A 27842-nucleotide genomic window follows, 5' to 3' on the forward strand; every position below is an offset into this window, starting at 1 on the left:
TGACGATCAGTAAGACATATACAGTTGGAACATGTTTGTGGGAAAACATTGGGCTGGGAACCGGAGGTTGCTGGTTAAAGTCCAGTCACAACCAAAGTGAGGGCGGCTGTGGTTCAGTTAGTTGAGGCTGCCGTCTCTCAACTGGAAGGTCCGGGGGGAACGATACCAAACTCCTTCAGCCACATGTCTGATGTGTCCTTTTTCAAGACACTTAACCCCAAGTTGCTCCTGCTGATTCGTCGGTGGTAGATTTATTTTTTTTACTTCTGATGGTCACTTTACATGTCAAACGTCTGCCATCAGTGTGTGAATAGGTTTGTATGGGTAGGTGTGACTTGCAGTGTAAAAGTGCTTTGATGGTCAGAAGAATAAAAATATATCGCTATACAAGCTGAACTCCATTTACCATTTACCAAAGTATACAAATTGGTCTGGTTGCTGGGGAGGTGCCACTTCCCAAGTACTGCAGAGGTGACCCTTAGCAAGGCAAATATAACCCACAACAGCTCAGGAGTGCTCCCTGTGAAGCGGTCTCCTCACTCTGAATGCTCATCCACAGGTCCTGTTTAGGACATGTGTGTATTTCGGGCTTATGTGTGTTTGAAGCATGTCTATCAAAAATAGAGTATGAACCAGAATTTTCCCCTCATGGATTATTAAAGTATATAAATGATAAAAATAAATATGTGCTCTTTTTTACTTTCTAACTTATTTGTTGTTCCTCTTGTTTCTCTTTCAGGTGTGCTGTAAATAACGTCTGTACATCAAAGTGAGCACTTCCGTCACTTCTACCTGCCCTGTGCTCCACACATCCTCACCAGTCCATTAAAGCAACCCAAGACAAATGTTGATCTTGTTTTGAGAGTCTCAAGTCCTGTCCATGGCTGGTCATATTTCAAAACGCTAAACACTCAGCGCCAAGCTGGACCCGACGACTTTGCCTCCCCAGGCCTGCTCCTCTGCCCTGACCCCTAAACTGTCTCCAGAACTCTCAGCTCTGCTCCACAACCCAGGGCTCCTATTGGCCAGCGGAGAGGAGGAAGAGGAGGAGTATGTCAGTGAAGCGAGTCTGCCCGCTGCACTGCAGGAGTTCACAAACAACTACAGAGATGCAGAGACCATCACTGGTAATGTTGCACTCAAACATTACAAACATTAGTAGACATAACGTGCAGAAATCAGCACAAAATGTTGAATACATGTCATATACTATTTAACAAAGAAACAATACAGTAAAGCCTACCACTGAAATCTTACTGCATTACTGCATCGCTCACAAATGTTCCTCGACAGCAGGAAGGTTTCCCTGTTGGAGTTGATAAGGAGTGAGAAAAAGAGATTAAGTTTACATGCTGTTAAACCAATCATTCAGAATCAGCTGTTAAAACAGCTCTTGAATGACTTTGCATACAGTGGAAGTTGCTGTGTGAGAGTGTGATGGTTACTGCGAGGCCTGTGGAGCTGTGAGAAAGTGTCTCCACTCTGTGACCCGCTCTAATGTCACATCCTGTCAGCAGAGCAGCTCCAGGGGACCTCAGCTCTGTGTGTGAGCCTGCATGTGAAAAGAGCTCCCAGTGGACTGTCTCTGTCAGCTCTTTCACTCATCCCCCCCCCCTCCTCTTTTCCTCTCACCACTCATCCCCTCTCTCCATGGAGCAGAGGGACACTTATGTGTTTTCCCCGCTGGTTTTGCTTCTTCTTCCTCCAATCTGAATGAGCCGTCTGGACCAAGTGTCTGGCAGACGCTTTTAACGACTGAAGTGATAGGTCATGAATTATTGATTCATTTTTTGTATCCCAGTTCTAATCAGGCAGCAGTCGAGAAACAAAAAACTTATGACAGATTACTCTTTTGGAATGATAATACTAGATATGAATTCAGAGTTCTGGACAGAGCAGCACATAACCATTACTCTACATGATGAGACAACTGTTCAACAAGGAGCTGAGGAACAGTAAGGAGAGAGCCCAGGGGACGGGACAGGGAGCTGAATACTGCCTGGCAAAAAGCCATCTCAGCAAGGCCGCCTTTAGGGGAGCCAAGAACTCGCATAGCACCAGACTATAGAGCCATGGCATCACTGATTGAGACAATAGCAGTTTCTTACACACACACACAAACAGGAAAAAGACCCTTCCTGTTCTGTACTGTATCACACACCCTCCAACCGTTAAACATGAACTCAGTCCCCTTTATTTAGGGGCGGCTGTGGATCAGTTAGTGGAGTCGGTTGGGGGTTTGATCCTCCTGCAGCCACATTCAGTCCTACCTAAATCCCCCCTCCCTCCCCCCAATACATATATGTATGCAGTTCCCAGAGCAATTTAAAGGCTTTATATGTGATTTTTTGATCCAGTAGATGTCGCCCTTGAGCACCAGCATGAAACCAAAACAACTCGCGCTGCATTGTTGTGTTAGCATGCTAATGCTAGCGATCTTTATTAAGCTCGTATCTTCACACTGCATGTAAATTTACCTGAAATGAGCGTGATCTAGAAACACAGTTAAACAGTGAGTACAGTATGTTATTCTTCTTTTCTCTAGTCCCTCAATTAAACAACTTTTATACGTGAGGGGAGGAGTCAGCCGCCGTCCTGCCGATGTAAACAAACTGAAGATATCTGAAAACTCTGAAAGCATCACAGACAGCGGGACTCGGGTGTTACACCCATTGTAGACAGTCATGACTCAGAGTTATTTTCAGAGGATATACTTGATTTATATTATATTTAAGTGTGAAAAATCACATATAAAGCCTTTAACCTTTCACAGGATCCTCACTATACATTGGCCAAGAGCTGTTTAGTAATTGTTTGAATTCATCCAGGGGCTTCTGATGTTATTCTGTGCTCTAATAGTTCTACACCAATAATAACAAGCAAGACGAGAAACTGAACATATCACACAAGTCTGATTTTATTTGTAAAAACATTTTATGTTGACAAGAAACATTCTCTCCTTCAGCATAGGCTATGTACATTTCACCTGATGGATGGGTGCTTTCACATCAGTTTTGTGCACTCAGGTCAAACTAACACAAGCGGTCAGCTACTCTCAAATGTATTGGTGCCAATTTAGTGGTTAAAAAAACCTCCTTTTTTGGATGTATCTGCGCATCAGGAGACCCATGTTGCAAACAGGTAAAACATTTAAACAGCAGAAGGACAAAGAAACTGTGAGGTAAAGCTAAACGATCTTTAAAATGGTTAACTGCACTACATACAAATAATGTGATATTAAACAATGTTAATGCTATTTACATGTTTTTCTCACATCATGCAGGCCCACTGTATAACGCAGTCTTTGTGTTAGTGCGACATTAGCCCTGCAAAGCTTGTTGATTCTAGTTTAGTCTCTTCCACAGGATAAAGTGTGTTGGAAATGTATGAGCTACAGTTTAGTAACAAATGGCACGCTGTTATTTGTCAGTGTAAGCTAATATTAACTTCTAACATTTAGTATTTATTCATTAGATTTATCACAAATCACACCAGATAAGAATGCATAAAAAATTGCATTCCATTCACTGTTTAAGTTTGTTTTCTCCTTCTTAGTTGCTTAAATAACATTTAGCCTAGATGTCAGATTTAAAAGTATTTATTTTTATTTCTTATATTGTGATCTCTGAACACAAATTGTCTAACATTATAAAAACAATAAATTAGACTCTAGATTTCACTCTGGCATTATCAGTCAGACAAACTGGTAGAAACACAGATTTCAGTCATCAGTGTAACCTCTAATTTGCAAAAAACAAATGTTGAAATCACATGTTGAGTTAATAGTGACTGTAATCACATGGCTCTTACACTGAAGTCATTGGAGGTCAGAACAGTTAAGAGGGGATGGGTCAGTGCTGCCATCTACTGGTGAGAAGACTACAACAAAGTGTTAGAAGTCAAATGATATTTCATTAGAAGTTTTTGAAGTTCTAGTATCTATATTCCTTGTTTTTGCTTGTTTCTCTGTCTGTTGGTCTGTTGAACATTTCCTCAGAGCGAGAGAGAGAGTTTGTGTGGGAGTGTGTATGTGTGTGTATTTCCACTAAGTCTAGAGGATGAATGAACACAAAAAGCTGAATGGAGCAGCTCATTGTCGTGGTGCAGTTCCCCGGGCGTGCGTTGAACTCTCCATGGTTACAGGCCAGCAGTGATGTAAAGAGTTGAGTTACTGTGAAATTATTGGATGCTCTGTGAGGAGAGAGAGAGAGATCAGGAACAAACAGACAGAGAACTTGAGAGAAGTTATGTAAGTTGACAAAAACATCGAAGAATCCTAATTGCTGAGTCCGCTTGCTCACTGTGGAACAATGACATCATGCGAAAAACTTCCATTGTGCTGTAATGTTTTGAGCCGGGTTTGCTTCTTGTTTGCTGTTTGCATGATCACACAGAGAGGAGACAGAGTCAAGGGACATGAGATTGAAACTGTGTTGACAACAAGCAGCCGGGCTGTCTGCGTTGTCTACTTTATTGCAGGAGTGATTTAATTTGAACAGATTTTTAATGAACTCTTGGGCTGACAGATGTGTGCTACGGCTACTGTGCATGTTAGCTTAGTGTTGCCATGGATACAGTGTTTTATGAAAAGGCTGAATCACACAGGATAGACTAAAAGCAGGAGACTGGCTGGCTGCACACATAACATAACAGGCTGGACTACACTGTTAAGTCATTTCAGAAGGCTTTTTTTTTTACAACACAATGAAAAAATATTCTTGGCGCTGTTCAAAAATCTTGCAACATAGTGTAACGTCCTAAAAGTGTAAACATTTTTGGCTTTTGTTACTGCAAAGATCGATTTGACCACATAATATTTACAGATTACTGCTTGATGTCTCTTTTTGTTGTTCTTTGTCAGGCTCCTCACATTGGCTTGTGTTTACATATCTGATACAGACACATGTCATGTCCGAGTCTCCTTTCTTGATAGTTTGTGGAGCTTAGTTCTTTCTCAGAAGACACAACAGGCTCTAAATCATTTAACCTGTCAAAACCTGCCCTGTTATATTTCAGCAAATGATTTTACCAGTTACCTGTGATCTATCATTATGAAAATGTGTTCTGTTACTTTTAATCCACTGGTAAAGTTATTAGGATTTAGTCAATATCACTGCAGTAAAACTGAGCCTTTATTTTATATTTTTAAACAATCCCTCCTTCATTCTTTATTGCCTATATTGTTTTAAAATCCTACCAGATGTCCAGATACCAATCAGACATGCAGGCTTTAAGTTGTATCATCACCATGACTCTTGACTCTTGTTTGACCAAACCAGCACATGGCTGTTTTAGCATGAAGCCACATGAGCAGTACTTCAATAATAGCTGTTGTCAAACCAATCAGTACCGTCATGTCTGCCAGTATGTGTCGTAATGGTTGGCATGGATGTGCCAATAAGCTCACAATTGTGGGCTGAACCAGAGTCCATGCCACAGTAAGGAAGAACAAAGCTTTGTGGCAGGTTATGTAATGTATTTTTCAATCGTTGACAATATCCAACCATCTATGTAAGTGGCTTAAATGATTTGTTACGTAACAGAATTCCCAGCAAATTTTAGGCGGTCATTTTATATTTTAAATTATTCTTTGATTAATGTCAAGTCCTTATATAAAATGTTACACTTGAGTGAAGAATGACATACATAAACTAGACTCAGAGAATGACAGAGTCAAGCCTCACACACAGATCACTGCAGGCTGTCAGTGATATCTGACCACACAGACATACTCTCCTGTATGACCTGACCCTCTGTGACCAGCAGCAGCTTTAAACCACAGCGCAGTCTAATTCTGGGCACAGTTGTTACTGCAGCCTCATGAGAACAGCATTGATGTATTGGATCGTACGGCTCTAATGGGGCTCTAGCTGTGAATGTGGTTCTAAGTGATAATGGATTATAGTTTGTCTAGGTCAGGCTGTTGATTTATCACTTATTATTAAATGTACAGTGCGCAACTAGAAAGCAACACCTGCTGTTCCCAAAATAGATAAACAGTACTGAATGCATATGTCAAAAAGTAAAACATTTTATGTATCAAATCTATTAAAATAAAAGAAGTTCTTCAAGATGAAGTGGACAGATTATTCTCACCAGTTATCCACTCTGCAGCTGAAAGATTTAAAGGACCTTTGCCAAATTTGGAAAATATTACTTATTTCCATCCCAGATTTCTATTTGGCTTTCTCATCTTGCCCTTTGGTCAGAGGAATAAGACCAAACCAAGACATTTTTACAGATGATCCCATATTCTGATACCAGTCCCAGAATACCATCCCATACAACCTTAAATGTTAAAATTCATTATTATGCCACAAACAACATTTATTGAAAGGCAAAAAAGTAGTCAATCAATAGTCGCTGCTAGCTAAAGATCAAAATTTCTAGATTTTGATTTAAACATTCTGAGGTGTCAATTTGTCAAAATGTAACTTAGGTAACTTAACACATGAAAACAAAATGAAGATCTTTCATGTGACATTTTGAGTCTTTGGACATGAGGAGGGGCTGTGAACAAAGCTCCTGCTAACATTAGCTTAACTTGATTCTAGGTGCTCAGCTTAGTTTTATGGTTAGGGTTTAGTGTTGTGTTCTGTGTTTTGTGCACTATGCCATCAAGCAGCGACCTCTAGTGTCGAAAAATGTATTCAATGCTGAAGTGCAAAATGCTACATTTCCCTTTATGTCTGGCTCCAAAAGATAAGCTACCACCATTAGGTCACATGTTAAAATGCCCATTTTTTAAAATCATATTTACAGCTTGGTTCTAAAAAAGCTCATTTCTTTATTGGTTGTTTTTTTTATAGAAATCTCATGTGTTTTATCAAGGTAAGGCTAAGAATTGTGTATAGTGTGGCATAGCCATGAGTGTGGATGATTTGACTGACAGGTCTGTATGTAGCTGTTTGCCAGGAGGCTTAAGGCCCGCCTCAGCTTCACCTCTGCTGTTTCTAGATTGATCAAAAAATAGGTTAGGTCAGCATTTCCAATATGCCGACTGCCAATGTTGGGCTTCAGAACTCTGCAGCAGAAACCAATGAGCGAGGTCACTGAGATATTGTCCATTTTTTCATACAGTCTATTTGCCAAACCATATAACAATGGTGGGAATTATGTCACAACCATTTAATTTTAGTAGCAGCTTTTGAATAAATCACTTATAGGCCAAGGTATAGGTATCTGAATCAGTATCAGGAAGGAAAACATGAAATTGGAACATTTCAATATGAAGAGGTATGACAGTTTAATAGTTTGGTTTATCATGTTTGTGGAAACTAAAAGTGTGATATTACTTTTGTGTTGTTCCTCTTTGTCAGAGTGTGATTGCAAGACTGGGGTCTGTGCCCTTGAGCACAGGCAGGGCTACTGCCGCCCCAACAACAGAGAGCAACAATATTCTTGAACAACCAGAAAGACAAACAGTAAGAAGAGCCTGAGGCCTGCTGTGACCTGCAGTGTGTATACACTGAAGCAGGATAGGAGAGAGCGAGAGAGAGAGCGAGAGAGCGAGAGAGCGAGAGAGCGAGAGAGCGAGAGAGAGAGAGAGAGCGAGAGAGAGAGAGAGAGAGAGCGAGAGAGAGAGAGCGAGAGAGAGAGAGAGAGAGAGAGAGTTTAGTCAGCCCAGACTGTTAGAAGAAGAATCCAGCTGGCTGTCAGAGTGAGCAAGACAGAGGCCGGGTGGGAGGTGGTGTAAGTGTAGGGCGGTCCATGTGGCTATCGTCATTGGCATGTCAGGCATTACCAGCCAGTTTGGCTCGGGTCTCCTCTCCACTTCACTCCTCCCTCCCTCTATTTCTCTCTCTCTCTCTCTTTTACAGTCAGTGCTGTCCTCTGAAACTTTTAGCACCCCCTCTCCCTCTCATGTTCTTCCTGTCTCTCACCCTCCCAACAAGCGTTCTCTCTCTCCTCTCTGTTATTTTGTTCGACCTTGCTCACTCCTGGTCCAGTGGAAAATGTGATTTGGGGGCAGGAGAGCTGGTGGTCGTCGGGCGTCAGGCACCATGAGTGAGTACACTGTGCGCTGCATGGTTTTCTGCAAGCCTCAGCTCTTTGGTCAAGTTTATGACGGGTCTGGCTAACATCTGGATAGCGTTTCTCTACTTTGCCTTTGTCCTCTGATCTGTTGAGCTGTCTTTTTGTGACTCAGTCAGCTGTTTTGTCCTTTTGTGAACTTCTAGTTTAGGGAGCTTTTGGGATTTCCCCCTAAAACGTTAGCCGTTTCTTTTTTCAGATCTTTCACTATTGAGCTTTCCAAAAGTCTGACAAAAATAAAAGATTAGCCTTAAGTTGTGCGTTGCTATGTTTATATTTTCAAAGTTGAAAAGTATACCATGAATGTGTCGTAAAAAAGGTCAGCATGGTCACAAGAAGCACTCCTTTACTGTACTTGTTTACAGGAGGCAGCCATTTTGAACATAACATTCATTGCACTTGCTTTTAAACGTAGCCTGTTCGTTTAAGCAACATGTGTTAAAGCTAATATTCCATAGTGGGATATCAGATCATGTGGAGCCAGCTCATGAGCTTCTATTCCCTTCTTCTCTTCTGTGACATAGTTGTGCTTGTCAGTCCGCTGATACTGTACTCTGTTATATTGTAGGTGCAGTGTTTGCTCTTGTGGGGGTCAACAGGCAGGAGACCTGGCACATCTGATGATCTCTATAGTGGATGTAACTGCTGTTTACTAAGTTGACAAATGTTCTACTTATTTTGGATCTCTTTTTATTGTACATTATGAAGAGTTTATTTCTATATTCTTCAGAATGACCTGAGCTTGATTTGTTCTTCCTACCTTCTGGACTCTGCATGCTCTTTACTGTACATGCTCATGTGAGGCCTATTCTTACATTTGAACTTGAACTTTCTTACTCTTATGGCTTCTATAGCTGCTACTAATGTTGGTATGACCCTTCAGGTTGTGTTCTCGGTGCCATGCAGTCTATATTTACATCTGAATGTTGAGCTTGAATTTGAACTTTCTTGGTCATAAGGCTAAAGACTTTATTGGTTTTAACAAGATCATGCCTCTATGATACCTGTGGATCAGTATCAAGCAGAGACGTTTAGCATCAGATGTAAAGTTGTCTTTCTGTTGCTCATTGCTGGAGGCATGTAGAAGGGGTCATGTGATTCATTATGTTGTGTCAAAGGGACATTCTGAAAGAACAGTAATAGAAAAGGCAATAACAGTGACAAAAGAAAAATGAGTTTACTTTGCAACTTTTAGCAACTCCTTCATTGACAGATTTTCTTGAGATCTGAGACAATTACAGTATATAAGCAATATTAGCTATGGAAGCTAGCTAATTCAAAACTGGTTTAGTGGGGTGCCAGTAGCCTAGTGGTTAGTGTGCGCGCCCCATGTACGGAGGCTATAGTCCTCCAAGCGGGCAACCCGGGTTTGAATCTGACCTGTGGCTCCTTTCCCGCATGTGATTTTTCACTCTCTCCCCAACTTCCAACTCTAATGTCCTGTCTCTACAATAAAGGCATACAAAGCCCCAAAATAAAAAATAAAAAACTGGTTAAGTACATTAATCTATTTACCAAAAAGACACATTTAAAAAAAAATGTATAGAGTACATTTGTTTTTACTAAATATACATAGACATGCAAAAACATTTACACCCTTTTTTTTTTACCGTCTCCATTGACCTTTTGTCAGCACACATGGCACAGAATGCTTTGTGCTATATTTATCCTCATTCACATCCTATCAGAACTTTATTTAGGAGCTGAAGTGCATTGGTCACATTTCACATCAGTACCGACGAGGAATCTTGTGATTCTGAGGAGCAACATCCACAACATGATCATGTTTAAACATATTATTGTGCTTCATTTTTGCCTGCGGTCAAACATTTTTAAAACCAACCTCAAACAAAAGAAGAAAAAAAGATGACTCATAGATCCACAAAGGCACGGAAACTGTTTTCATGACTGCATTTATGTAGTTTCAGGAGTAATGTGTTCAAGGAAAATTAAAGATGGAGCACAATAATGAAGGAAGAGCTAAAAGATAGCTTCAATGTTTTTGCAGCTGTCGTTCAGCTGTGCATCTGTATGTTTAGGGTGAGGAAACAGCATGTTCAATAATAAGTCTTATCTTATGAAAACCTACAATATTCTAAGATGTTAGCTATACATCAAGTTTATATATTAAAAAAGATCTTCTATGACAAAGTCAAGAAATGCTGTCAGTTCATTGGCTGTGCTTGCTGAATGATTTCTCAGCTGCTCTGTGTGTTAGTGTGTGTGTTTTCATTTCTCGCCACAGTCAGTCATTCAGTCTGGATTAGCAAACTGTGAGAGACAGCATTGTTGGAGACTGAGACGGACAGAAGGACAGCCACAGGAACAGACAGGCAAGAGAGGAGAGCGACAGAGACAGACATGGAGGGAGCCAGAGAAACAAAGGACCTTATTTTGGCTCTATGTTAATTCTCTTTACTTGTCTAGGCTAGTAGTGCCCATAGAAAAAAAAAGCTTCTTGTGAAGACATTTTTTGTCCGGATAATGCCTAAAATCTCAAAAGTGTGACTAAAGAGGGAAAATATGCACTTGAGACCTAAATGGAAAGTCCTATTAAAGCACAATAAAAGAGTGAACAGGGAGGCACGTAGCAGACAGCAGCAGTTCATAGATGCTCTTAACTTTTATTAGTTGATGCAGAGAGTTTGGCAAACAGTTTGACTTTTTATAGAGAAGTAATAGGATTGTTCAGATGTATTTGCTTTGGGGTCTAGAGAAATTCTCTATAATAAGCAAATAAATGTATTTGTACATCATGTTGTAGACTTTAAGGTTTTTAGGTAGAAAGGCTTTTCAAAAGGGCATTTGAGAAATATATACTGTAGGTTTTTTTTATCAACTGCCTACACCAATGTTAGTGAAGTTGATACAGTGTGTGTGGTGTGACATTTGTATATGAAACTCTACTTCTATGAGATTTTAATAAGGGCAAGGGATGGTCGGTTTTGAAACACTGTACAATCCCAATCCAAGTTAGCATTCAATAAATCTGACATGGGATGGAAATTGAGAAATCTGTATTCTACTTTGAAAGTGCTTCACAGTTTATGATAGGAGTGTTTGGTTAGTTCTCAGGTTTACCACTAGAGGGCATCCTATACCTGCAGTTTTACTAACTCGACTGATGAAATGTCTCTTTGGGATAGATGGTAAATGAGGACAGGTCCTCTAATCATATTTGTTACCTTATTCCACTGCTCAGAGATAATGCCTCTAAATCCTGACTGAAGGAAGACGTTGCCATAGAAACAACACATGCTTAACTACACGTGTTACTCTCTCTCTCTCTCTGTCTGTGCAGATGTGTGTAACAGTACTGATTTGCCAGAGCTCGAGATTATCAGCCTATTGGAGGAGCAGCTACCCGTCTACAAGCTGAGGGCGGACACCATCTTTGGCTACGATCAAGATGATTGGCTGCGCACACCACTGGTGGACCCCAACTCCTCCTTCGACTTGACTACAGAACAGATAGAGGAGACCCTCAAATACTTCTGTAAGTTCAACACAAACTCTTAATTAAGATATTTATGTCAATTTAAAGAAGTTGTGCTATGTTCCATTTTTGAAGTAGAAATACTATTTCCAAATACTGAAGTTCATTGAGGGCACGGATTCTTTGAACAAATGTACAAAGCAGGATAACATCAGCAAATCTATGATTTATTTGGGCTCTAATTAAAATTCCTCTAAGGGGCATATCCTGATATATCCGTATCCATGTATATTTTAAGTGTTGATAAGGAAAGTTTATTTTGAAGACAAACTGCAAAAAGCAGAAAAAGCTCTCTCTCTCTCTCTCCTGAATTTTAAAATCTTAAAAGTCTTATACCATTCATGCTCAGCAGTCATTATCCCCTTTTAAAATATCATCCCTAATATACTAATATTTAAACATATGTTCAAATATTGGCAAACACGAGGGACGGAAAGTGAGATGTTTCAGTTTTAACCTTTGAGAACATTTAATTAGAATGTGACACTGAGGATTTAAGATTGAGAGGGTATTTTACACTGAGTGATTTACACTGACCTTGAGCAGAAGGAATGACAAAGAAAAGCACATAGTGACGTTGGCCGTCTGCCCGTCAGCCCCATGTGGGCGCGACAGCTGATCAGGGTTACCACAACAAACACACCTGATGTGCTCTCCTGCTCTCACCCTGTGCTGGTTGATGTTTAGCTTTCTCTTGCACTCAGCCTCTCTGTTTTGTATGCATGTGTCTGCTCTCCTCTCGTCTTATCAAACTATGAGTTGCCCTGAGGTTGACGCCTTGGGTAGCAGTAAAACACACACTCCCATTTGCACACAGTTACAAACACACACACACACACACAGGCTCACACAAAACACGTGCACATGGGACTCCAGGGGAACGTAGAGTGAGGTTTTTTTCACCATCAATAATTTAGTTTTAACTCATGTCTGCTTGAACAGTGACTCAGGGTAAAACCAGCCTTTAAAATAGATCAATCATCTTATAAATAGGCTTAACTGAGAACTGTAAATTCACCTTGATGCTCCATGTTGTCATTTTCACCTTTGACATTCATCACAGTCACTAAGAGGCAGAATCAAGGTCATGTTATGTAACAAACAGAGTCAGACTGGTTTCTACTCTCAGATATAATCTCCATGTATTTCTTTTAACCTCAGTTATCCCTTACAACAGAACAAATCCATGTTGCCTCTAAGTATTGCCTGGAACAGATGGCGGGGTATCGACACCCTGAGGGGGGTTAGTGAACCAAGAGGACATATTGGTTTCATCCTTTTCACCATGGCTGTGTTTCACTCAGGAGGGATGAGATCTAGGGACATTTTCTCTCTGATACAAATGCTACACCAACCAAAGTGCATGTTTATCAGATGATAATACTCATGCATCTATTTATGCAACAGCTTGTCCTTCCTACTACTACATTATCTATATCTGAAGCTCTCATTGGCAGAAATGTTAAACAGCACTATGAATTATAAAGGCAGCATAACGTGCACACTGTTACATCACCAGTGATGATTGATCTCTTTTAAGAAAAAACCTGCGGCATCTAAGGACATGTTTCTGAGGATAATGACATGGAGGCAACTGACCAATAGGGAGCCTTTTCATGTTGTGATGACATCACAGCCACATGTCTGATGAAACAGGGGAGAGGGGTTTTTCACAAAGATAGAGGTTCCCATTGCCAACTCATGCTGAAATGATGGTGTTGGTCAGTATTAAGCACAAAACTGGAAATAATGTGTGTGTGTTGTGAAGATGGAGAAAACGTCACGTTACAAAAGAACAATGGGACAATACCAATATGATTCAAGTCTTTATTGAAACTGTCCAAAACAGTGGCACATGAAGCCTCTCCCTGTGCAGCTTAGTGCAGAATAAGATAAAAACAGCAGTTTTAGAAATATTGGATAAAATAGGAGAACAATTGAAATTACAATGAAAACCGTTATCAAAAGGTGTCAAAACTACATTTTTACAAAAAACAATGAAAAAGAACATTATTTAATAGAGTATATCAGTATCTAATGAGTTAAAAATGTATTCTATAATCATCCTTATGCATCCTTTTTCTCTCTACTCCCCACACACACACACACACACACACACACACACACACACACACACACACACACACACATGAACCCTGTGACTCATTGGCATTAAACAGTTTTGTGTTGCAAGTCACTGAGAAGCACATATAACAATCACCCTGCTCTGAGTTCTAACACGTCGCCCTGTCATCAGCCTATGAGCATCTGAGCCTGGCCTTGTGGTAGCTTTGTTTCAAAATACCAAAATACTCATTAAAGCAGTCTTTGTTAGCACTTTAAGCAGTATCATTTAGATTTGTATGCATGTGTCATATTTATCTATGCACACATCATCATTGTTATACTTAAATCTTGTTGTTCTACACTAGTTTGGTTCATTCAGTTTTGTTTTGCCACGTCACCTCTTCCAACACTGCACTGCTTTCCTGCTCACTTCCAGTCTCAGGCCATGGAGTCTGAGCCGGTTACTATAGCAACCACACAGAAGGACAAAGTAGAGGAGAGGAGGGAGGGAGATGCTTACATACGAATGGAGGGGGCGGGATTAAGCCAGTGATAACTGCTCCCTCTGATTGGTTGGAGGCATCCTCTAAGCCGTCCCTCTCCGCTGTGTCACGATTTTCATCATCTCTGTGGTGCAGAACTCGTGACTGCTGCTGCTCTCTCTCTCTCTCTCTCACTCTCTGAATCCCTGTGATTATTGAGTCATTGTTAGAGATGCGGGGGTCCATGTGCAGAGCTGCTGCTGTCACTGAGCAGGGGATCTTACACAAGAGAAGACAGCGGTGATGATATGACCTCAGACAGACTCAGCTGGCAGGAGGACGGGAAAATACATTGATAGGATGCTAAAAATGGATCAATACATTATAGGATGGAGTCGGGCACATTTACTGAAGCATTGATGATGGACAGAAAAGAAAGAAGACTGAGACAGAGAGGCAACACAGATTAATAAATATGGCAGATTTCAAGTGCCACATTTGCTCAAACTGTGAAGAATTAACCAGGAACAAAAGATGCTACAACTGACGGCGAGAGTAACGGTTCAGCTGGACGACACTCAGAAATGCCACCAACACCACAACGAATATGGAGCATAATACGCTGACAGTTCGCTGCTAATGAATGTGGGACAGAGTGGACATATGATGGAACCTGTGTTCGCCATCTGGTAGCTGCTAAGCATGCTGGGATAGCAGAACTGGACTGACTTGCATACAATATTAGTACAGTGCAAGACCAAGGTGGCAGCTGGTTGTCTCTAAGCATGCTGGGACTTTGGAAACAATACAGCGGCGTGTCAGAGCAGTGAGGATGAAGAGACGAAGCCAAAGCAGAGGCCAGAGGTTTGTCAAGGGAGACTACTATGAGCTGGACTGGTACTATGAAGAGTGCACGGATGGTAAGGCAACAGTTAGTAGAGTTTTATACGCGGCGACTAGTTTTAGAAAAGTGAATTAGGGTTGGTAGGATGTTGGTTGTATAGATCTCCAAGGTTCTTTATGTTTGAATACTTGAACTGAATTGAGGCAGAAATGTAAAATGATGCATCAGGAGTTTCCTCAAACTCCACTGTGAGGTGCACAGATCCAGATCTTAACCTATGTGTACTACAGCTCCAAAGAAACTCAAACAGACTTAATGGTCTTAATGATTTAACTAGGTTCAAAGGTTATAAATATAAAACACAGCTTTGATATTATATATAACACAAGTGGTTCATTGATAAGTGGTTAGGTTTATAAGATATCCTCTATGACTCACACACTTAAAGTGAAAAGAGATAGAGGTTGTGAATAAAAAAGCAGTTTTCCCTCATCTAAACAGACCAAGTGGATTATAAAGTACTTTGGATGAAAAGGTATTAAATGTCTTACATTTCCTTGAACCCCTTAATGGAGCCATCTTACAATGAAATCTTTCTTCTTGTTTCCATCTTAAACAATCAGTAATGGTACCTTGTGGACTGACATTCAAGAGACCTTAAAACACCGAGGCTGACGTTACAGTAATGACAAACACAGCAGCATTGAAGATGGAGCTGCAGCAGGCACTTTCTGCTGGATGCAATTGATGTTGTAACAGGTGCTGAGAGTCAGCTCAGTCAGTGTGGCTTCTAAAATAACCCTCAGAGTGGCTTTTATGACTCGCTCAGTGTAGGTGTAGGAAGGAGGAATGGTTGTGAATTTGTATAAGGGGGTTTGAGTGATGATGTGATGTAAGGAACAAACGTTTCACAGAGGCTGAAGAGCAATGAACATCCTGGGAATGACTCCTGGGAATCACAGGGAGAAAACAGTTTATTATGATGCCATAAAGATATAAGCAGCCAGTAAAGGCCGGAGTGACATCATATCTGAGTAAAAGGAAGCTAAGTTTGTCAAAAGATAGCTAATGCCCTAATACAGCATTTTTCACAGCTGCAGACTATATTATTTGCAACCTTGTAACATGATAATTGCTTTTCTTTCGGATGCAAACAAGCTTTAACAATACAAAACTACTCATGTGGATAAACCTATCAAGCAGAAGGCTATATACTGTATATACAGTATATGTTTAATGATTAAAAGATGGCTGCACGGTTGTAAATGTCCCATGAATCGTAAAAATGTGCAGTTATGTAATGCACCCCATGTTTTTCCTACAGCTTCTTGTGTTGTCTGAGAGTAGCTCCCCCGTGTAATCTGTGTGGATGATGATTCCAGAGAGCCATCCACACAAACAAAGCTAACACATGTGCAGGACTGATGCTGCCCGGTCATGTGACATGTGTGACCAACAGCAGTGTTTTTCTGTCTTGTGAAGCAGCTTGCATGGTTTATGTCCATGCAGCTTGCATGGTTTATGTCCATGTCTTTATGTGTTATGTAATCTAATCCATTCACTATAACCTGTGATGATTGCTTTGGCGAAACACGGGTGCTTTATTAGGTAGAGAACATGATCTATTAGCTTGTATGTGCTTTGTATTATGCATGTGGGCCAGGGATGCTCTGTGGATGATCTTACATAACAGTCTGAGATGGCCCTGCACCCCCCTCCCCCCCACCCCCAATCTGAGCCGTGCAGCTTAAACATCTGCAGTGTTATTTAGCCATAGCATTTTGGAGACAGTTACTGGTAGTTTTCTGCCAGACACTGACAATCGATTTCAAAGCTGTGTTTGATACTAAAGAGATCTAATAACAAAATATGAGGGGGTCGTTGAGTATCTTTGATGAATGTTCCGGTGGAGTGAACAGACAGAAATAGAAAAGCAGCTGGTTTGGTGTTATTCTGAGATATGTAGGGAGGGATGTGGAAGTAGGTTGGCTTATATTTAGCACAAAGAGTTTGCATGCTGCTCTGTTACACCCTGATTGATAGAAGCCTGCCAAATATTCCCTGGCAAACAAATGGCTGGAGGGCAACAAGGGCAGGGGTCTGGGGCTGAGAAAAAGGGGCACTCTTTTCTAAAACACTGAATTTTTGTGTTAGCAATGAATTTTTCTGATATTTTAGGAGCATTAAAAAGATTGAAAACAAGCACGTTTTTAGTGGTAATAGTTTTCAGCCTGTATTTTTCCATTTCTTAAGAAGATAAGTCCAAACTTCTTTCTGAAAAATGTATTTAATCTTTGTTATCTTGATTTTTTTTAATAATGTAATGATTACATTATAATAATGATACTTCCATACTTTTTGATACCATGTGTTGATACATTCACTATTAAATGATTAGTTGAATTGGATCTCATAGAAGCTTTGTGATAACAACAGATTATCACCAAATTTAAGTCTTATTTTATACCAAAAACTGCGACAAGCAAAATAGAGAGAGCGCTGTCTTAAATGCACAACGTTACAAACATATTTGTGCAATTAAAACTACATTTTTGGTTATTAAAAACAAGAAATACCCAACATTTGGTGCCTCTGGACTTTTATTTGTTTTGTTGCCATGGTATCGAAAAATGTATGGATCGATACTGTTTGACTTTTACTAGTAAAGTATCTTAGATTAAAATTCTGGTCTCATGACATCCCTAACTCATAATAAACAGTTATATTTTCGAAACTCATTCAACAAAGAGGACCCCCCCTAAAAGAGGCTGCTCTGATGGACATGTTTCCACAGTTTCTGTGCCAAAGAAAACAAGCTGGAACTCATTTAAATTATTGAAACTTAACTATCATTTTGTAAAATAGTTGAACTTCGGGCATTTCTAGCACTTTTGTCTTTTAGCATTTTTTCCCCCAAAAGTACTTCACAGAGTTGGTCAACACAGACATAACTAACAATTCAGAGGTTGAATGAAAGGGAAACCAAGTGGAGTGTAAAGTGAATGTGACCAGAAATGCAACGAGAGAAGAACAACGACTGAACACACAGAGGCACTAAGTGTTTCCTTTGTTTTTTAAAGCATTGCATCCACAGGACCATTGAGGGGAGCTACTCAAGCATGCAGGACCAGGACTGAGCTGGCATCACTTTTCTAGACCAATTACTGTAGTTTCAACACTTTAGCGGTGACTAATGAGCAGGAAATGTGGCTGCTATGTTGTGTCCGATTTGATGAAGCAGCTGGTCTGACTGGTCGCACTAACTGAGTTAAGATGGACATGTGTTTGGACATCCAGTTAACCTCATTTTAACAAGTCAAGAAGATATATCTATATGCCACCATACTTGTCGTTTAGGTGCTAATGAAGCTAGTTGCTACTTCATTTATGTTAGCGAGTAGGGGAGCAGGCCTGTAAACACATTAAAAGCTTTAAAGTTTGGCCCTGGATGTCATCAGGTCTGCATGTTCCAGGGGCCCTCTATTGGATGAAAGTACTGCACAGTGACCCAGTTGTGTCTTATCTTCCATTCAGTTGACTGTATAGTTGTTGTGCCAGTCTTCAAAGTGAATGTAACCGCTCAAATAGTTTAGTGTAACATCTATCTTCTTGTCTGTGCAGTTTACACAAACTGCAGACAGAAAGATGTGAGAGTGACCTCTCCCAAAGTCCACAAGATGCTTTCTGTTGATGAATAGATCCAGCCAGAACCATCTCTCGGCTTTTTACAATCTTAAATATGTACTTTAGCTTGCTTGTTAGTTATATAGGAAATAACTATACATTAATGGAAATGAAGAATAACTTAACTCTTTTTATTTAAAAGCAAAAAAAAAAGTCTTTTTACTCTTTCACATTCTTGTAAAGGAAGATTGTAAGAGATCCATGACATATTAAACCATGCTCTGAATACCTCATTTATGTGAATGTTCTCCTTCAAATCAGTCAGGCCAGCTATTCCTTGATTCTCACTGAATGATTCAAAGAAAGAGGTTAAATGTTTGTGGAAACATTCACACATAAAGGTTTCACTGTGACTGACCCCACCCTAGAAACTAGTGCCGGTCTATTATTGTTCGCTCTGCCCTTTTGTCACTGAACAGGACTGTACCAAGTCACTTTCACTTGAGGGGGGGTTATGAGAAGAATAACTTTCACTAGATCTAAAGCCTACCTGAGAAAAAGGTGTCTCTCTCAGTGTGTTTTGCTCCTGTGGGTGCCGGCCTCTGCCATTTGAACCGTATTTAAATGGAAAGGGTGTCAAGGGTTGAACTATAAAATAATATATAAATAAAATAGACTGTCTTCTGTATGTGCTTCTAACTCTCTGTCTCAGTAAAGTAAGCCATTGACAGAGGAGAAGGGGAGGAGTCAAGTTAACAGGTTGTCTCGCAGAGTTGACGAGGGACATTTGATACACACGTCTCAAAGAACACACCCAGGAGACATAGTTTTCCACCTGAAGGATACTGTAGTTAGTCTACACAGGGCGATGTCCGCGTTTAGTGTGTGCAGTATATCTTTAAAAGTCTCCAGTGGACATGACTGTACTTTCACACCCAGGTGCTCACACAGATTAAGTATTGATTCATAGTTTCAAACGCACACCCACAAATGCACACAGCACAGGTAGGAGCCATGGTGTTGCACCTGCAGGCTCTGTGGTTCAGTGGTTAGCCTCAGAGCAGAGGATGGCTCTGCTCTCTGCTGCTGGCACCGAGGACGACCTGGAGGACTCAAACGAGACGGAGGAAAACAAGGAATATATTTTTACACCCGGTCATGGAAGCACAGAGCAGGAGGAAGAAAAAGATGAGGAGGAGGAAGAAGAGGAATATTTATTTAGTACCAGACATAACAACACAGAGCAGCTGGAGGAAGAGGAAGAAGAGATGGATGAAGAGCAACAAGTTCTATATGAAGGTAGTCGTGATCAACTTTGTAATCAAGGGCCTCATCTCTGAGTTTTTATTCCTTTCCGTTCTGTGCACTGGCTTGCTCAGTGTTTGGGCCCTTTTTTTTTTGGCCTCAATCTTCAGTATAATTTGCTGCACTCTGTGTATTCTGAGGAGGATTAGTAGAAGACCTGTACAAACTTTTAAAGAGTATCTTCCTTGTCTCTCGTCCCTCATGTTTAGTGTTGATCTCAGCACAGCATGGCTAATCTCCCGGCTGATTTGACATGTTCAAATATGGGCTTGGCTCTTTTTATCCCAGCTGACATTAAGTGTTGTGTTAGAAACATTCTACTGACAGCAGGCTATTAAACATTTTTTGGGATTACTCTAAGGATGGTTGTTTTAAAGAAATCCCAGACATGCTGAGAAGTGCATAGAGAGCAAGAGAGACCAGGCTTCGTGACAGCTCAGGAGAGACGTGCATTTGGAAGATTTGTACATGAGATAAAGGTGGTGTAACACACAGGTACAGTGGAGGACTCATCTGCAATCTGATCGGCTAAAACATGTACAAAGTAATGACAAAAGACGTGTTTAAATAACACAAACGAATGGTCACTGTGAAGTCTTTGAGACAGTGCATGGGTACAGATACCACTGCAGGATAAACATGTTTTTATAGCAGCAATAAGGGTCCAATAAGGAAACGGTGTAGACATATGTATGTTTGGATTATCAATTCAAACAGGCTCTTCTCTGTCTGTTGTCTTGACCTTTGTTTGTTGCCCTTGGACTTGTGTGTTGTCTGTTGCCCAGTAGCAATAGGGAGCTGGTGCAGACAAAACTCCAGACACCCCAGATACATAGAATAAACAATAGTAGAAAGAGGGCAGGTAAGTGGGACTATCTTAAGTTACCGGCTCTCTGTATAAAACAGCAAGAAACACCCTGATCCCCTACCTGTATTAAGTTGCATCTCCTTTTTTTTTTTTTTTACACATTCAAGTTTACAGTTGCTTCTCTATCCGGCGTCTTCAATTTTCCTTCACTGCAGATTTATAATCAGTGGACTAATAAAGGGAAGCAACGAGAGGATGCTGAATTTAACTCATTCTGACCTCAGTGAAAAGGAAGTACTTGTATTTTTAGTACCATTAGGTAACAAATTATAGACAAACTGTCACATAAATGATTAAGAAACTCCATTACTTGATCTTGTTGAATTGCCTTATTGATCCAACTTGGGATCGGATCAATAAGGTGGAGTTTCACGGTTGAAATAAAGAAATGGAAAGCACACACGGCCATAGAAGGTAATGACGGGTAAACAGGCTGCACCTTGTGCTATCAACTGTACAATCTCATTAGAGGACAGATTGTGTGTGTGTGTGTGTGTGTGTGTGTGTGTGTGTGTGTGTGTGTGTGTGTGTGTGTGTGTGTGTGTGTGTGTGTGTGTGTGTGTGTGTGTGTGTGTGTGTGTGTGTGTGTGTGTGTGTGTGTGTGTGTGTGTGTGTGTGTGTGTGTGTGTGTGTGTGTGTGTGTGTGTGTGTGTGTGTGTGTGTGTGTGTGTGTGTGTGTGTGTGTGTGTGTGTGTGTGTGTGTGTGTGTGTGTGTGTGTGTGTGTGTGTGTGTGTGTGTGTGTGTGTGTGTGTGTGTGTGTGTGTGTGTGTGTGTGTGTGTGTGTGTGTGTGTGTGTGTGTGTGTGTGTGTGTGTGTGTGTGTGTGTGTGTGTGTGTGTGTGTGTGTGTGTGTGTGTGTGTGTGTGTGTGTGTGTGTGTGTGTGTGTGTGTGTGTGTGTGTGTGTGTGTGTGTGTGTGTGTGTGTGTGTGTGTGTGTGTGTGTGTGTGTGTGTGTGTGTGTGTCATTCAGAGTTGTTCCTCTCACCCCCGGGGGGAGAAGGTTGTGTGTGCATGTTTTGTTTGTGGCCATGGTCATATCTGTTTGTCTTTAGTTGTGTGTTGTATCACACTCTTACAGATAGATTTGTATCTGAATATTTGAAGTGGCTAATAAAGACCCATAAGCCTTTTAAGACCAAACTTCTAGAATATGTTTTTTGTGTTATTAGTTGTAGCCTAGCTTGACTCCAGACTGATAAACAAGCACAACATCCTGTATCACAACAACGTTCTTCAGGGCCTTAATGACCAATGAGTTTCAAAACTGAGAAGTTTTGGTGATGTTTAGTTAAAGAAAGTCTTCATGCTTGTTGCAGTAATTGTTGATAGACATTCACAGTTTACAGAAGATGGCATCGTAGTGAACACCTTCACATGCTTACTTTAGCATGAACTCACAGTATGTAGTACATCCACACAGACCTGCTGGCACCACTACTTTATGTACAAGTAAAGGTCCCGAGGTTGATTGTCCTGTTTGAATTTAAGGAAAGACCTTGAATCCTTGGAACATGTGGGTAAATGTGAATAACCAACACGTCCATGCTCATTCAAACTTACCTAAGAAGAAAACAGCGACTCATTGAATAATGGATGATAATGATGGGTACCGTCTTAACTAATGCAAAGCCAGCTGAGGCCTTGTGTTTATGTTTCCAGCAGTCATATTCCGTCAGTGATGTTTGGAGATAGGAAAATGTGTCATTTGCATTGGCTAACTCCGATTTGCATTTTAGGAGGCTTCTGAGTTAGCTCTACTGTGTAGATACCTGATAGCTCAAGTAATGGATCTAAATTAGAATGAAGTATCATACAGTATTATCTCTGCACTGTAGAAACTGAAATAGTTACATGTTTCTGTAATTTGTGTAAAACCACTTTGCTATGCTTGGTATTTTATGTGACTTCATGAGATGTTGTGTGTTGCATGTGCAAACAGTGCAGCGTCACACACCTTTGCTCTTTAACTTGTCATTGTGACAAATAAGATTGTTAAAAAAATCCCTCCAAAGTCAAATTAACGAGTCAACAAACCGTGGACCACATTATAGAGGAAATAGTTATTGGTCACACGGACAGAGAGTTGCAACTGATACATTCTTTCAATAAGTTATATGAAAAAAAATGTATCTCTGTGGAGACTTCTTTATCCAGGGTGGACAGAAAGCTGATGTATTTTAGCCTTTACTGTGTGTGAGGCTGGAAGGAGCTGCAGGAATGTGTGCCTAGTTGAAAAAGCAGTGCTGGGGTTTGGCCCATCACATTGAACAGTGTCTACATATCTTCTCTTAGTTATTGGGTAAGTAGGTTGATACAGGTGTGGGTTTGTTTTGAACGTTGTACAGTATGTGGGTGTGTCTTACTCTGGAATATGACTCAGGATCTGAGAACAGGAACATTTTAGAAAAATAAAGAAGGTGAGGGAAAGAAATGGAAGCATTAAAAAAAAAACCCTGACTGCAGTTAGGTTTGACTTTAGTATGAAAATCAGGAAGCAGAGTTTTTCTTTTAATGAAAGACGGAGAAGAGGAAATGCATTGTTGTGTAAATAATACCATTTAAAATAACAAATGAACTGATTGGCTATTCCAATACTGATGTTTTATCATTACTTCCTCCTATTTCCTCGTGTCTGTTTTTCAAATAATAATGAGCTGAGGTGTTTTTGAATTGCTGTCAGTGGTTCCTCTTCTTGATAAGTCCCTGAAACATGTCTTAGAAAATGCACATCGCTGATTATTTCTTTGAGACGGTGTTGGACTCCCACACCAACCACAGTTTTTCCACGTTCAACGCAAATTGGGAGTTTTTGCAATAGGTGACTTCTTCTGCCCAATACAAACACCTCTTCTCTGAATCACATGATAGATATACTATATTAAAATTATGAGCCACATCCCTGAGTCACCTTGGTGCATGCCACATAATTTGCCGATGTGTGTCAACAGGGCCAATATCAGCTGATGTTCAACTAATGCATGGTGCATCCCAACAGAGATTCTTGTACAAATAAGTTATTAGGAATAGAGTTTTTTTTTATAACATTGGTTCATGCTCCTCCTTTGTTACTTGCAGGCATTATAAAAGGCAGACACGTTATCCATGAACATGTTCTCAGTCATCAAATGTCTAAAAGTTATGTATAAGGTAACAACAAGTTCACTGTGTTTCAACAAGAAATGTGCAATCATTGCACATTGTCCATTTGCGTGATTCAGTTGACCTCTGTTGGGGATTTTGTATTGAGACTAAAATACTTTTTCTCTGTGTCTGTGCAGTGCTGTGTGCTGACAGAGTGGGCCAGATGACGAAGACCTACAGTGACATTGATGCTGTCACTCGACTACTGGAAGAGGTGAGATCATGCAAAAGTCCATCAGTATATTCAGACTGTGAGGCTCTATAGTCAAGTGTTGTGAAACAGACTGTTAGTCTGAACACAGGTTTCTTTATGAAGTTCATGAGAAGGGAGATTGGATGGAGCTAGGTCATGAAAACAGTTTTTTCCAGAAGCTGATAATATTCAAATGTGAGCGTTCCTGATCAGCAGCTCAGTGCTAACACAAACAGAGTGTTAACAGGCTCTCTCTTCATAAATAAAAACAACTGTGAAACTAAGACTGATGTCATTGTTTACGCACAGTCAAGCTAACAATCCATCCAAATACTGACTAAATATGGTATTCAAAGATGTCACACCATCAATAAACAGACTGGACACCATGAGAATGATTATTCTACTGACATCACTCTTTCACTTGTATTCTCTTTGGTTAAACTATCCTTTAATATGAACTTATTAGAGTTTTGTAACCTGTAACACGATGCTCCATATCCAAACAGTGTTGACTTAGTCCTTCACCTTGGTCACTGTTGCTAGGTTGGACGAGCTAGACTAAAAGAAACATAGCAATATAAGTTTAGATTGAGCCAGTGCTTCAGTGTGTATTAATCATGTTTAATGAGATGTTCACCATGGCAGCACTGATAAACATGTCATTATTTAACAATAAAGACTTAAACTGAGGCTACTTTAACCGTGCCTTAACACAAAGGGCGGAGTCAAGGATGAAATGTCAGTGAACTTTGCTTCAGCACTGTTTCTGTCCACTGTGGCACTGTAATTATTTTAAATGGAGGAAAAGGAGAAACATACAAACAGTGCATCAGCAGGCTCAACTGAAGCAGCATGGTCATGTTTTATGTTTACTGTCGTCATGGCAATAGAAACACAAGGGCTTCCAGATAGTCAGTTTTGATCATTCCTTTATAAATATGAATACAAACCTTTACTGACCGACAGATAAGACAGCAAAACAACAGTATGGGGATGACAAAGCTATAATATCATTAGAACATTTCAATCTTTTTTGAGTTTAAATGATTTGAACATTAAAAAATATTTTTAAAACAAATCAATGAGAGCGTCAAAATACTATGTGACAACAGAAGCATTATGAATGGATCCACCAGCAGCATCTGTTGACTCTTCAGCTGAGCACAGACATTTCAGTACCAGTAACAGAGTTCAGTTGATGGAGGTTCTGCCTCTTCCTCAACTGACATCAAAGGTTTGGTCTATTGCCATTTTTTGTTGCTCAGCAGCACATGACAGTTTAAGGCTTTTCATTTTGTAGTTAATTGCTGCCAGAGAAGAACCGGTCTGCCCAGCAGTGGATTGCACAGGTTCTTAAAAGTGTTTATTAGACTTCAGTGTTTGGACATTTCTAGCTTCCATTGTCCTTGTTGAGTAGTATGTGTGGACAAAGTGTTTGGTTTCAGTCCTTAGTTTTTCTCTTTCTTTGTTCTCCTCGCTGAGAGCTTGTAATCAACCCTTTCACTTGACTCCTGCTTTTGTCACACGGCCTTCACGTCCAATAATCCTAGTTGACAAACATGCACCATCGACAGCTTTGCATTTTGCATGGAACTAGATGAGAAGATCGAAATCCTTCACAGGGAAGTTGGTTAAATAATGAAGTGGGAGCTAGCAGCCTGTTAGCTTAGCATAAATGAGTACATGCAGAAACTGAGTGGTGACAGTTCCCTGGTTATATGTTTCCCCTTAGAATCACTTTTCATGACTGTAATGTTTTGTTAACTGTTTCACTGTCATTAAAGAAAACGTGTCTCTCTCTCTCCTGGTGCAGAAAGAGCGTGACCTGGAGTTGGCAGCTCGCATTGGACAGTCACTGCTGAAGAAAAACAAAGCTCTCAGTGAGAGAAACGAACTGCTGGAGGAGCAAGTAGAACACATACGAGAGGAGGTACACAGTGTGTGTGTGTGTGTGTGTGTGTGTGTGTGTGTGTGTGTGTGTGTGTGTGTGTGTGTGAGGAAATTATTTTTTTATGAAAGTTTATGCCTCCTTATCATTTTTCTAGGACAGTACTGGTGCAGGGACAGTGTAGCCTGTTGTTATTAGAATAAACTGTTTTCAGGTAATATAAGTTGTCTGGATAGAGCAAACAAATCCAAACTAGTTTTTTTACCCAATCCAGCAGTAACTCTGTAACTTTGATTACTTATAATGACCTTACTCCTCTTTTCTACTCTCCTCATCGTCTTCTTCGTGCAGGTGTCTCAGTTGCGTCATGACTTGTCCATGAAAGACGAGCTGCTTCAGTTTTACACCAGCGCTGCAGACGAAAGTGAGGGGGAGTCTGCCACCGCCACACCGTACGTCTCCTTTCATTCACCTCCTCTCCTGTCCTCTTCTTCTTCTCTCCTCTTGAGGAAATATTATCCATTGCCCGGCAGTAATGCATTTAATTCAAGTATAAATACAAAGCTTCCAGTTATTATTAAAAAACGTTTCAGCACTGGAGCTGCCTGTAGTTGCACGCCCCATGTACAGAGGCTATAGTCCTCGTCCCAGGGGGCGGTCAGTTCAAATCCAACCTCGGCCCTTTGCTGCATGTCATCCCCCCCACTCTCTCCTCCAAACATTCCCTGTCTCCCTTCAGCTGATCTATCCAGTGAAGGCAAAAAAAATGCCACCTAAAAATAACCTTCAAAGAAATGTTTCAGCCCTGTAGTGAATCTCCTTAAGAATGATCTGAGTTAATAATAAATCATTGAATGTCTTTTTGTAAAAAGAAAAAAACCTCATACAAATGTACAATCAGCATTTTAAAGTGTGACTGCAGAGTTATTGATGAATTGCTGACATACGTGTTTGTGTTTACAGTGTGCGTCCCAGTGAAATCAGTGTGTCAACTCCAACTCTTTTCCCCCTTGACTCCTTGCAGAAGAAACTCAAAGATCTGGAGGAAGAAAATAAATCTTTGCGCTCTGAGGTGCACAGACACACTCACACACATAAGCTCCTGAAAACTCAAACTACATTATTTGATACTTAACTATCTATTATTTGACAATATTATTACAATATAACATTAGCAGCCACAGGTTGTTCCATTACATTTGCATATATATAATCATTAAGGACTCATGAGGGAACATAATCATTGACCACATGAATATGAATATACCTGGGTTAACTCATTTGCCTATTTATACTAAAGTCAGGACGCAACTAAATACTTCTGAGTGTGTTTCTTTTAGTTTAATGGCAGCAACATGTTTTCTTTGATAAGAATGTTTTACAGTCTAAGAACGACAACCAGCAGAATTCATTTGAAGAATCGTTCATATTAGGATATGTAATGTGTACCGTGTCTAGCATTAATAAAACATGCCTGTTTTTTTATTTATTTTCAGGCCAGTCATTTAGAGACAGAAACTATCTACCAAGAGGAGAAAGAGCAGCAACTTGTAAATGACTGTGTCAAAGAACTACGTGAGTACTGGACTGACTTTGTACTAAACGTTTCACTTCTCTGAAGCAGTCAAGAGGCAGTGTTGGATTCTTTTTTTCTACATACTCGTATTCTTACAATAAAAATACAAACGCTTTCTAATTCTTCCAGGTAATGCCAACCAGCAGATGTCCTCTCTGGCTGAGGAGCTGGCCAGGAAGAGTGAAGATGCCTCGAGGCAGCAGGAGGAGATCACGCACCTCCTCTCCCAGATAGTAGACCTCCAGAAGAAGGCCAAAATGGTAAGAAACTCAGGACAAGTCGATATAAACGCATATTTTATTTGTCTTATCAAGACTTATA

General features: G+C 40.3%; 1 protein-coding gene across 6 annotated transcripts in view; it reads left to right on the forward strand.

Moving 5' to 3' along the window:
* Window positions 1-913: 913 nt before the first annotated feature.
* trak1a (trafficking protein, kinesin binding 1a) overlaps window positions 914-27842 on the forward strand; it is a 38946-nt gene continuing 12017 nt past the window's right edge. The window contains exons 1-8 of one of the 6 annotated variants that reach the window (XM_061051094.1): window positions 914-1127; window positions 11336-11530; window positions 23999-24075; window positions 25871-25987; window positions 26297-26397; window positions 26909-27017; window positions 27442-27520; window positions 27651-27781. In XM_061051094.1, coding sequence (XP_060907077.1) covers window positions 24025-24075; window positions 25871-25987; window positions 26297-26397; window positions 26909-27017; window positions 27442-27520; window positions 27651-27781 — 588 coding nt within the window. In that variant the 5' untranslated portion in view covers window positions 914-1127; window positions 11336-11530; window positions 23999-24024. Of the gene's footprint in view, window positions 1128-7818; window positions 8008-11335; window positions 11531-14529; window positions 15000-18965; window positions 19847-23998; window positions 24076-25870; window positions 25988-26296; window positions 26398-26908; window positions 27018-27441; window positions 27521-27650; window positions 27782-27842 lie in introns of those variants that run through there. The other 5 variants (XM_061051092.1, XM_061051093.1, XM_061051097.1 and 2 more) reach the window with 5 other exon arrangements.

The sequence above is a fragment of the Labrus mixtus genome, chromosome 11 (genome assembly GCF_963584025.1).
Source record: "Labrus mixtus chromosome 11, fLabMix1.1, whole genome shotgun sequence".
Classification (NCBI taxonomy): domain Eukaryota; kingdom Metazoa; phylum Chordata; class Actinopteri; order Labriformes; family Labridae; genus Labrus; species Labrus mixtus.